We start from the raw sequence: 12,968 nt of genomic DNA, 5'->3' as shown, positions 1-12,968 counted from the left end.
CATGCTGGACAGCCGAGGCACATCCACTTCCTGAGGGGGCGTGGTCAGAGGGAAAACAGAGTGTTCTGAGGAGGACTGAAGAAGAGGGTTTTACAGGCAGACCAAAATCTGATTTCAAAGTGTTTTTTTGAGCATAAACTTTAAAGACATGTTTTGGGGACCTCTTAGACCAATATATGTTGATGAAAAAAGCATGATATGTCCCCTTTAAGGAACTGTGAAAATTAAAAATGTAAGTATATATTTTTTTATCACTTCTGGGCTCAAAGTCACAATTTTTGCCTCTCAGGGCTTCCATAAAAAACACACTTGAACAAAACAAGACACAAGGATGACAGAATTTATAAATAAGTGTTTAATTTATTAGTTACATTTAGTTTGTGTTTTTAATTTCACTTGTAATAAAAGCAGAAACTGTGTAAGAAAAAAACATGTTTGTCATTAATTTCAGTCCCTGTCAGTTTGCATGTTTTTCTGAGGTATTATTATAAACATGGAAATAAAAATTGCACTTGAAGTTCAGCTCTTATTGACAGCAGACTCGTGTTCCTGAGGCAGATATGTTGTAGAGTTGTGCATTAAATTGTGAAGGATTGAGCTACCTGATAAAGAAAAGAGTGTGTGTGATACAAAGTTAAATCTTAATATACAGAATAAAACAATAAAATATAAATAAGAATAAAATATTCCATAATTAAAAGAAATAAAAGGTAAAGCAAGATGATTTTATGTGATATAAAATAATAAATCAACGTAATATTATTTGATATAATACAATATTAAATAAAATAAAATTATGTGATTTAATCAAATATAAATAAATACAATTTAATATAATATAATAATAAAAAATAAAACAAAAATTAAAATATATATTGTTTAACATGTCATAATTTAATTGGATAAAATAGAACACATAACGTAATATTTAAATATTACATATCATATCACATACTTTAACATAATATAATACAAAATTATACATAAATTTAAGTTTAATGTAATGTTACCAGTTAAGATAAGATATTACCTTATTGATTCAGTTGTTACAGCAGCCGAGACACAAGTACAATCAAGAAGAAGTTTCAATAAGTAAAATAAAATAATTAAAAATAAAAATAGATAAATAAAGCTAGAATACAATTTAAATATATACAATGTTACAATGGACTTTAGATTAAATAGCAGTAATTACAGGCAGTATTAAAAATGATTCAGTAGTGACAGGTTGACATGGTGTGATTATGGTTGGTAATGACAATAAATAAATATAAATATTTGTATGTAATATGACTGGAGTTGTAGTTACAATAATAATGTAATCTAACATTATATAATATCACAAAGATAATTATATAATACAGTATATTATGCATTATAATGCCAGCAGCAGTCAAGAGAGTCAATACAAGCCAGTTAATACAATTTAATACAGTAATTAAAAATTAATTAATTAATTGAATGTTTTTTTTAATAGGTGTTCTGACCACTAGGGGGCGCTGCAGTGCAAGCAAGCACAGCAGAGAGACATGTCTGTATTACATAACTGCAGATCACTGACTATAAGGAGCTAATAATATCTGCAGAGTGATAATCATGACATCATTACATTAAATGTGTTTTATTATAATTAATGTTAATTGTTGTGAAAACTGTGCACGAGCCTCTCTGGACCACACTCAGCTGAGAGTCTGCAGCTCGCTCCACACCGGGCTCTGTGCCAGAGGGATGCGGGATGATGGTGCAGGATGAGGATGAGGGGAGGAGAGGGGGGAGGAGGGGGTGAGGTCTGGGGTGCACAGATGCCATGTGCCTTTACATAACAGCAGCTGGCTCCGGATGCAGTTGGACCATAAACCCGCTGTCCACAGCAGCAGCAGCAGCAGCAGCAGCAGCATCCACGCGCTGTGTGCCGCATTGCCCCGAGCCTGACAGACAATAACAAGAGGGGAGGGAGGGGGGAAGAGGGGAGGGAGGGGGTGACGCAGAGTGCATGCAAATTTGGGAGGGTGTTTACCTCCCCCCCTGCTGCAGCACCAAAAGTGAGCCCACGCGGTAAACTGCAGAATGTGTGTGTGAGAGAGAGAGAGAGACAGAGGAGTGTGTGTTTGTTTATTAGCTCTACCTGTCACTGTCCGGTAGGCGGTGATAATGGGAGTGTGTGTTCATGTGTGTGTGTGTTGGTGTGTGTGATGGGCCGGCAGGGGGGCGGAGCTGCTCGGACATGAGTAAATGACGTCAGCCCCCAGGTCGCCGAGCAGTGAAACAAACATGGCGACAGAATGGAGCGGGCAGCAGGGTTATATTCTCACTCTGGTTCTCTGCCTGTGGAGCGCGCTCGGGGGGCGCACGGAGGCGGCGGCTGCGGCAGCAGCGGCATCAGCGGCATCAGCTGGGTCCGGCGGCGGCAGCAGCGGCAGCGGCAGCCAGGTGATCGGCATGCGGCTGGAGAGGAGCGACAAGCCGGCCAGCACCAATGACGACGGTGTCATCCAGGTGACTGAGGAGAGCTCCGTGCAGCTCCGGTTTTACGGGGTGCAGCTCCACTCGGGCACCTGGACGCAGATCCGCTTCACGGAGATCTCAGAGGGTGACCAGGGAGGGCAGGAGGAAGAGGAGGAGGAGGAAGGAGGGGAGGCGGTGGCTGCTGCGAGGGGAGGCAGCGGCATGATGGTGGATGCCCCGGACAGGACTTGTGTTGACTTCACCAAGGACATCAGCATCGGGACCTTCATGAACGTGAGCAACAGAGGCTCGTCCGGGCTGCTCACCGTGCGCGTGAAGCCGCTGCGTAAGAGCGAGCCGCAGAAGGAGTACGCGGTGTGCACGGTGCAGGCGGGCGGCAGCAGGTGGGTGCTGCTGGGGGACAGCGACGGCAGGGTGCTGGTGGTGGAGGAGAAGAAGTCTATGCTGCCTCTGTGGCTGCAGCTCATCCTCATCTGCTGCCTGCTGGTCCTCTCTGGGATGTTCAGTGGTCTGAACCTGGGCCTCATGGCTCTGGACCCCATGGAGCTGCGCATCGTGCAGAGCTGCGGCACCGACAAGGAGAAGAAGGACGCGCGGAAGATCGAGCCCATCCGCAGCAAAGGGAACTACCTGCTGTGCTCTCTGCTGCTCGGGAACGTGCTCGTGAACACCACCCTCACCATCCTCCTAGACGACCTGATCGGATCCGGTCTGGGGGCTGTGGTGGCCTCCACTATAGGGATTGTGATCTTTGGGGAGATAGTCCCTCAGGCGCTGTGCTCGCGTCATGGTCTGGCTGTGGGAGCCAACACCATCATGGTCACCAAGTTCTTCATGTTCCTCACCTTCCCGGTCTCGTTCCCGGTCAGTAAGCTCCTGGACGTCCTGCTGGGTCAGGAGATCGGGACCGTCTACAACCGGGAGAAGCTGGTGGAGATGCTGAAGGTGACGGAGCCCTACAACGACCTGGTCAAGGAGGAGCTCAACATGATCCAGGGCGCCTTGGAGCTCAGGACCAAGACTGTGGAGGACGTCATGACCCCCATAGGGAACTGCTTCATGATCCAGGCGGACGCGGTTCTGGACTTTAACACCATGTCAGAGATCATGGAGAGCGGATACACGCGCATCCCGGTCTACGACGAGGAGAGGTCCAACATCGTGGACATCCTGTACGTGAAGGACCTGGCCTTCGTGGACCCGGATGACTGCACCACCCTGAAGACCATCACCAAGTTCTACAACCACCCGGTCCACTTTGTGTTCCATGACACCAAACTGGACGCCATGCTGGAGGAGTTCAAGAAAGGTGCGTGCTTACTGCGCATGTGCGTGTTTATTATCATACAGGAATCTTCTTTCACAGGTTGTTTGTTTGTTTGTTTGTTTGTTTGTTTTCAGCCTCACACACTTTCACTTTGTTCTAGTCCCCCTCTTCTCTCTCTCTCCTCTTCATCCTCCTCTTCCTCCCCCAGCAGCTCGGTCTGTATCGATCAGATCTATTGATTGATGGAAAATCAGCCAGCTTTAAAAACACACACAACATGCAAACAACAAAACAAGTGATGCACAATGCAACAAATACACAGCTGAGAGAAGCTGCTTGTTCACTTTTAACTCTCATTAAACTTTATTGAAACAGCAGAGCAGCTCTGGATTATTACAGAGAATATTTAGCATGACATTTTTAACTTGTTGATTACTAGAAACAAGTGCACACATTGTGCAATAAAGCCAGGACATGAGATGATAAACAAAAACAAGACAGGCCTTAAATAGTAGAATGAAGAAGTTACACAGGAACGGTCAGTTTGCAGCTTTTTGTAGCAGTTTGGAGGAAGTTAAAAAAGTTTTTTAAGGTCCTTAAAATCTTATTTTTTTGGAAGTTTATCTTCAGAAAGCTGGGAAGCATGAGAGATTTATTTCTAGATATGTATTTTAAACAAGGATACTGAAGTAGAAGCACAGCTTTGAATAACTCTGCTCCCTGGGCATGCATTGGTTTTTAGTCTTGCATGTGCAGTCAGTTTTCTTCCACGTCAGCCCTTCTCAAGAGGTCTTAAAATGTAGAATCAAGCAGCAACCTCCTGTGCTGAAAAGTGAAGCCAATGCTGAAGTGTTAAAAAAAAACTGCAGTACCTCGAATGTCCACTAGAGGCTGTCTCCAAAATCAAAGGGATCTCCATTCAGTCCAAGCGGCAACCTCCGGTCTAAAAATATGAGTCCTATGCGAAAGTGCTAAAACTGCAGTTCATCGAGTGTCCACTAGAGGCTGGCTCTGGAAGTACCAGAAACCACATACACACCAATTCAAAGAAGCCGATCTTTACAGCAGAAATAAACATGTTTACAGTCTGGTTCAAAAGACGAGTGTAGTCTGGATAGCTCATGTCTGGATCGGCACACACTGTACGAGGACACTGTATTAAGATTACAAGTCTTCCAATGAGAGGCACAGCTGACTTGATTGACAGGCGGGAACACTGTAGCTGTTGGCTAGGAGGCTCAAAGCCCGCCTCTTTATGTCACACTGGCTCCACAGCAGCAATATGGCCGCCGCCGCCGATTGGCCTCAAAACAGCGCTTCAGAAACAGATGGGTGAGGTCATGGATACTACGTCCTTTATTTATACAGTCTATGGTGAAAACATGGGTGTGGTCTCTGTGGCGTCACCTGTTTTGAAGGCTGATGATGTCAACCACCTGTCTGTCAGCTAAGCCACGCCCCTAATTATGCAAATGAAGGTTACACTTTTAGCCAAACAAAATTAAAAACAGATCAATGAAGTAAAAACTTTCCCCTAAAGTGAGGGCGCATAAAAGAAATAAGGTATGTATTGAATCAGGGTGTGAACATGTTAAATGACGCTGCAGAGTGGGGCCTTTTATTATGAGACATAATGGGGATTCGCCCACTCTCAGAGCCAGCCTCTAGTGGACACTAAAGGAACTGCAGTCTTCAGCAGTAGCTTCATGTAAATATCGGACATTGCTGCTTTAAGTGTCCATTTTTGCAGCAGCTTATGTCTCTTCCCCTCCTTTCTTTAATCACAACAGCTGTAGTGAGTGAATTTAAACAATCATCCATCCTGATGATGTTAAAGCTGAGAGTTATTCAGAGGAGGGGCTGATTTGAGGAAACAACATGAACGCTCTGCAGAAAACCAGCCGCTCTGAGAACAACCTGTCCCCTCATTGTGTGGACTGATATCAGACACTCGTCCCTTCCCTCCATCAAAGGCTGGCAGCTCCCTTGATGGAGGGCTTTATTGAAGGAGGTGTAAAGCTGCCAGCCCCTTTAAACCTCCCGGGGAAACCCTGTTTAGGGTCCAACACAGAAAAAAAACCTCAATCCTAAGCCGTGAAGGAACGTGTAAACAAGCGAGAAATCTCACAATCAATCCGAAAAGACGACATGAGCTGATGCAGGTCGGGTCAGAGTGGGCTGAGGTGTTCTCTAGTTCAGAGCTTTAATCAATGAGTGTTCAAGACATCTAATCCAGAGGTTCTCAAGTTGTTTCATCAAATGATCTAAACCAAGAGTTCCCAAACTTTTCAGCCTGCGACCCCCAAAATATAGATCCCAAAGACTGGTGACCCCCACTGTCCCTCAAAGTGATTTAATGTGTCTTCATTTAGCTGGTCTGCAGAAAATGACCCTCCCTATATGAGCATGTGTCTGTGTTTCCTGTGTGTTATGAATGAACCTGCTGCTGCTGATGCTTTAGATCATTCACTGTTCACTAACTCTAAACTTAGGAGTCATCTGGAAACAAAGAAAGGCAGAAAACTCATTACACTTTCTATTTTCAAGGTTTTATTTCAAGGTTAGCTACTATTTGTGTCAATATTTTTTACTATGATGACTAAAATGTACTATTTTTAGATAATTAACAAAAGAACATTCTGGAAGACATCTCATGATCCCCCATTTGTGTCTCGCAACCCCCCAGGGGGTCCTGACCCACACTTTGGGAACCCCTGATCTAAACCACATGAAGTATTTGTTGCTGAGACCGATGGGAAGTGTTTTATATTTCAAAAGAAGACTCTTCTTTTTTTTTTAAGTCAGATTATTTGGGGCATTTTTGCCTTTAATGGATAGGACAGCTGAAGAGAGACAGGAAATGTGGGGAGTAGAGAGCGGGGGAAGACATGCAGGAAATGGTAGAGGGTTGAAATAGAACCTGCGACGAGGGCTATAGCCTCTGCATATGGGGCGCGCGCCCAGACCGCCAGGCCAACGGCGCCCCAGAAGAAGATAAGATAAGATCCTCCTTTATTCGTCCCACAACGGGGAAATTCATGGAGTTACAGCAGCAAACAAGAAGGTGTACAGAACAAGAATTTAACAAGAATATGTACAGGAAAAGAAATGTTCATCAGAGACGACAGATTGGCCATAATCCTCCTGTCAGCCACCACCTCCACAGGGTCCAGGACTGAGCTGGCCTTCTTCCCCAGTTAGTTCAGTCTTGCTCTCCTGTATCCTGTCCGCCCACAGCAGGTGAAATCCTTCCAATGTGGCGTTGGTGTCCGGTGTTAGCTCTGTTAGCATGATGCTACTCTGGTGCTGGGTTAGCTGGTCCACCTTATCATATATAGATCTTACATTCCCCATAACGGTGGGTGGAAGGACAGGTCCATGTCGAAATAAAGAAGACTCTTTAAAGACTTAGAAGAAGTCGGGTTTTCACCAACCGTGTAACTCAAAAGATGAAAAAATTGAGAAAAACTTGCAGAGAGTTCAACTTTGCCTTAACTTTTCCATCTTAATCCACATTTGTTGCAGAATTGCTGCCAGAAGATGGCTGCAGGTTAGTTTTTATCGTGGCTGTAGCTAATTCAGGATCAAAACTGGCTTCAAATAAAAGCAAACAACTCAAAAAATGATGTCAAAAAACTTGAGCCCGATCACAATCGTCCTAAATTCAGCTTTCAGATTTTCGTTAACCTTCTTCTTGAACCAAGGTCAAACCTCAAACCCTTGAATTTTGTTCCTAAATCCTCCATCACTGTAGTTTATCCCAAGGAAGGACAGAAATATCCACCTTTAAAATCTGAAGTGATTAATTTGTTGTTTAAACTCATGAACTGATGCTCATCATGTCTGCTGATCATCTTTAATGTGACTCCTGATATGAAATACTTGAAGAACAAACAGACGTGAGGGTTCTGTGTCCACCACAGCCCGACCACGAGCTCTCAGCGTGTTGTGTTTAACAGCCCAGTAAACAATCCGCCAGGTCGCCTCCTCTCGTGATGTTTTATTTATTGGCTTCATCCGTGTGCGGTCTAATCCTGCAGCAGGTTTTTATTCCCGTCATCGCTGCAGCCGCTGCCGCCGCTGATCGTCTTCCCTCTGAGCAGGAACTAATCAGTGAAATGAGCCTCTGCATGTGTAACCTTTGATGGGATGAAAATCTGCACATTCAGGCGCGGGGGATTAGCGTGGGAAATCTCAGCGCTGATAGCCACACCGTAAATACAAAGCTGCTGTGATCACAACAGCGTCAGAGCTGCGGTGAAACAAAGCTCATTACGATGATAACGGAGTCTATTTGCAGATATCAGATGCTTTGCTTCGCGATCGGATCAAAGCAGGGGAACAAAGCAGAGGAACAAAGCAGGGGAACAAAGCAGGGGAAAAAAGCAGAGGAACAAAGCAGAGGAACAAAGGGCAGCGCAGACAGAACGCTGCGTTGTTCTTTTCAGATTTAAAGAATGCAAACGCTTCCTTTTCTGTCGCTCTGCAGCTGGGAGAGCGAGCAGGAGCATCATGTCCTCCTGCAGGAAACAGATTCAGACACGCCTTTAAAGTCCTGTTTTTATAAGATGACCTGAGTGTCTTCACCTGAGTGCTGATGGAGGAGCAGGCTCATAATTCATCCTTCATTATTCAGTATCATCACACTCACATGCAGCTTTTTGAAGCACTTCTGATGCAATCAACTCAAAATGAAGATGTTATTACAAACTTTACAAACAGATGAACAAAGCAGAAGATATGATGCATACAAACATGCAAACTTCTACAAATTAGATAACTCAGACTGTCCTCCTTAGTGGTCACATTTCTGCTTCATCACGTCATCTTCACGGCCGTGTTTTCAGGATACTGTCCCTCACATTGCTGCAGAAAGCAGCTGCAAAAAATGTGTACTCTCACAGTTTGTTAGACATCAGTGTGTGCCAGCAAACACTGAGCCAAAACCTCCTGCAGCTTCTTTATATCCTGATTTAATCTGCAGGAAATGTTTCATCAGGTATCCTGATCATTATCTACGTCATGATGAGCAGAAATAATCCTGTTTGCAGGATTCATTTCTTCACCAATAAGGAAGATTCAAATCTTGTTGGCAAAAAAAATCACCCTTTTTTTTTCAGCTTTATTTATAGAAGATTTTCAACATTTTAGACAGACAGTGTGATAAACAACATAAGGTATGAAAATATAGAATAAACATCCCTTTCCCACCCACCACCCATTACAAGGCCATTCAACAACTACAACAAGAACAACAACAAAAAATCAAATAATAATGATAATAAGTACATGGGAAAAACTAATATTAAAATAGAATGCACGTATTAAATAAAATAGATAACAAATAGTAAGTTAAGATATCAGTCCTCCAGCTCCAAGGAGAGATCTACAGAATAGTTCAAAAAGGATCCCAATTAACATGAAATGATTTCACTGAGCCTTTTAGTGGAAACCTGAACTCCTCAAGCTTCAAATTACAAGTTTTCTTAAATCTGTAGAAGAAGAATGAAAGTTACAAAGAGCTTCACATGAGCAGCAAAATAAAACAAGCAGTTCATAAAAACACACAAGGCAAGATAAAAGAACTCTAAAGGAGTAATATTCTTATAAGATATATTCCTTAAAGGGGACATATCAGGCTTTTTTCATCAATATATATTGGTCTAAGAGGTCCCCAAAACATGTCTTTAAAGTTTATGCTCAAAAAAACACTTTGAAATCAGATTTTGGTCTGCCTGAAAAACCCTCTTCTTCAGTCCTCCTCAGAACAGTCTGTTTTCTCTCTGACCACGCCCCCTCAGGAAGTGGGTGTGGCCTCGGCTGTCCGGCACGTTGATCTAATGTTTACATGTTGGCTGAATATACACGGCTGCTCACAGACCCACGTTACTTCAACCCTCAGAATCTGATCCAGAATCTGATCCTGATGGAGAGGCGCCTGCAGCAGGACCTTTCTGAACCATTGGTCACAGATTTAGTGTTTCTTGTTGTTTTATTTGTCAGTATGTCGACGTGTGTCTTGGTACACAGCTACCAACATGTAGCTATGTGGCTATGCTAACTAGCGCTAGCACTTATCCATGAAAACTAAAAATCATCCACTAGATCTTCAAATCTGCAGACGTGGGGAGTAAAACCGACCTCTGCAGCAGGACCTTTCTGAACCATTGGTCACAGATTTAGTGTTTCTTGTTGTTTTATTTGTCAGTATGTCGACGTGTGTCTTGGTACACAGCTACAGCTATGAACATGTAGCTATGTGGCTATGCTAATTAGCAATAGCACTTAAAAATCATCCACTAGATCTTCAAATCTGCAGACGTGGGGAGTCAAAGCGACCTTTGTGTTTATTAAGACAGCCTACAACTAGCATGCCTCCCTCCTAAGCTCCTTGTTAGCACACAGGTGTGCAGGGAATGAAAAACGGAGGAGGGGTTGAGTTGTATTTTATACAGTCTATGGGCTGAACAAGCTCCGAGCTCTGACTTCCTGTTACAGACCGGATGGCGTTGTGACGTATGAAAAACACTGAAAACTGAAACGGCTGGTTTCAGCACACATTTACAGAAAGGTGGAGAAATCAGAACAGGGGCAGAATGGAGTCTTTTACTTTTCAGGGGGTTTGTAGACAGGGACACAGATTTCAGGTAGAAAACCATTAAATAGAACATTTTGCATGATATGTCACCTTTAAAATGGTTAAAATTAAATACAATTTGGGTGCTGGTGGGTTAGTGGTCTAAGCGCCTCACGTATCAAGGCTATAGTTCTCTTTGCAGAGGTCGCTGGTTCGACTCCTGGCCGGTCGATCATCTGCTGCATGTCCTCCCCCTCTCTCTGCTCCCCTCATCTCCTGTCTCTCTTCAGCTGTCCTGTCAATAAAGGTGAAAAAGTCCCAAAAATAAAAATAAAAATAAATAAAAGTCAGATAAAATCAGGAAAGGCTTGACGATAAAAGTATGTTTTAAGAAGAGATTTAGAAGAGATCACTGACTGGTCAGACCTGATGTCTCTGCAGGTCTACATTTCTTCAGCATCCTGTCATCATGCAGTTTTTTAACAGAAATATCAGCTTCTCAAATATGCTGTTTTGATTCATGCAGCTCTAATCTTCACTTGAACGATTGCAGCTCAGCGTTGATTCAGCATTGCATGACATCATTCCAGTTTTAAGAGTTATAACTTCTGCAAAATTATAAACCTGTTCAGAAGCAGGCGTGATGTAAAGTGCAGGACAGTAGGATGAAATGCAAGAGAGGAATCATTAAGAAGCCTGTCTTAATGCTGCATGATATTCATCCTGGATTACTCTGCATGTTACTCTCTCTATCTTTATATGAACTGTTTTTAAAATACATTAACTGTGCATAAAGAGATGTCATGAAAACCCTGTTTGATGCTTTAATAGAGCTCACTTCAGACCAGCTGTCAAACAGATTTCCTGTCTCATCATAAATGACAAAGACATTAAAAACCACAGAGCAGAAAAAGTTCCCGTCAGACTCAAGGTCACTCCCTCCTGTCAGCTGATGTTTTCATTCTGCTGAAGCTAGCGGCTAACCGCTGCAGGACAGCTGACCGTGACCTCTGACCTGTCTGTGCTGGGAGGTCAGAGGTCACACGGTCAGCTGATGATGATGCTGATGTTAAAGAGGAGAGTGAGTCATCCTGTCAGTGTCTGTTACACACAATGCTGACTGTACAAGCAGCGCTCACAGGCCCAGTTCTGTTCAGTGCTGACATGTTAGCAGTGAGGATGAGTCATCATTAGAGACACACACACACACACACACACACACACACACACACACACACACACACACACACACACACACACACACACAGAGCTGGTTCTGTGAGCCTGACGTCACTGCAGAGTCTCTGCTCTCTTCATGCTGTAACTCGGTGCAGCTCTCCGTCTGCCTTCAGCTCAGCTGTGTTTCTAAAGATGAAGCTCCTCCTGCAGCTTAGCATCTCCACTCATCCTCAGCTCCAGCAGCTGTTCTCAGGGATGTGACGACGGGCTCGCTCTCAGGTAGAAGTCATGTTAAAAGTTAAATATTAGACATAAATCCAGAACAGATGCTGAATGTGATCTGCAGAAATGTAATCTTTGGATGACAGTTCAGCTCGTCTTAAACTCCAGCCTGTTTATGGGCGTAGTCACCGTGACGTCACTAACAGCTTCCTGTAGAGGCGCCATGAAGCCCAAAGATGGAGGTAGCCTGACTCCAGCTGACTTCCGGCTAATCTAGAAGTGGATCTGAGGCGGGCCTTAAGCCTCCTGGCAAACAGATACAATGACCCCGTTTGTGTGTCAATCCATGCCCTTAATTATTCCTGATGATCACGTGTGAGCTTCCACTGCTGAGAAATGAAACCAGGGTGGAAGTGCAAAGAACTGCAGTTCCTCGAGTGTCCACTTGAGGCTGTGTGCAAAAGCAGAGGAATCCCCATTAACATGCATGTTCAACAGATTTTTACAGCAGAAATAAACGTGTTTATTTTAATCAGATATTAACTTTGATAGTTAAACTCAGAATTCTGTTTAAAGTTGATGGAGGTTAACGTGAAAGTCCAACAGTCCCACCCTTCCTGCTGCTACGGAAACGGACCCCTCTTGTAAGACAAGTTAAAGATGAATCTAAACACGTCATATCCATAAAGATCCACGGATCACTTCAGATTTACAAAAAGCTCTAAGAGCAGAGTTTGGATCATTCTTCTTTCTCAGGTAAACTGCTCTTCTGTAGATGCACCTAGTGATGAGAATTCAGGCTCATTTTAGGGATTTGAACCATTTGGCTCTGCACGATCGGCTCGAACGATTCCCAGACAACCCTTCCACATTTTGGCTAACGAGCAAATTCAAACGGCTCCCAAACGGCTCTTCTTCGAACCATTTTGGCGAACAAGAGCCGATTCAAACGGCTCTTCCTATAACCATTTTGGCTAACAAGAGCCGATTCAAACAGCTCCCAAACGGCTCTTCCTAGAACCATTTTGGCGAACAAGAGCCGATTCAAACGGCTCTTCTTAGAACCATTTTGGCTAACAAGAGCCGATTCAAACAGCTCCCAAACGGCTCTTCCTAGAACCATTTTGGCGAACAAGAGCCGATTCAAACAGCTCCCAAACGGCTCTTCTTAGAACCATTTTGGCTAACAAGAACCGATTCAAACGGCTCTTCTTAGAACCATTTTGGCTAACAAGAGCCGATTCAAACGGCTCTTCT

At 43.8% G+C, this 12,968-nt stretch overlaps 1 protein-coding gene across 2 annotated transcripts in view; it reads left to right on the top strand.

Annotated features, from left to right (window-relative positions):
* The first annotated feature begins 2,271 nt into the window (after positions 1-2,271).
* Positions 2,272-12,968, top strand: part of LOC117830745 (metal transporter CNNM4) — a 30,341-nt gene continuing 19,644 nt past the window's right edge. Inside the window, exon 1 of one of the 2 annotated variants that reach the window (XM_034709007.1) lies at positions 2,272-3,775. In XM_034709007.1, the coding sequence (XP_034564898.1) occupies positions 2,272-3,775 (1,504 nt within the window). The remainder of the gene's footprint in view (positions 3,776-12,968) is intronic. The other variant, XM_034709008.1, reaches the window with a different exon arrangement.

Source organism: Notolabrus celidotus, chromosome 19, assembly GCF_009762535.1.
Source record: "Notolabrus celidotus isolate fNotCel1 chromosome 19, fNotCel1.pri, whole genome shotgun sequence".
Lineage (NCBI taxonomy): Eukaryota > Metazoa > Chordata > Actinopteri > Labriformes > Labridae > Notolabrus > Notolabrus celidotus.
Note: the sequence above shows the minus strand (reverse complement) of the source record. Positions and strands in the feature narration are given on the sequence as shown.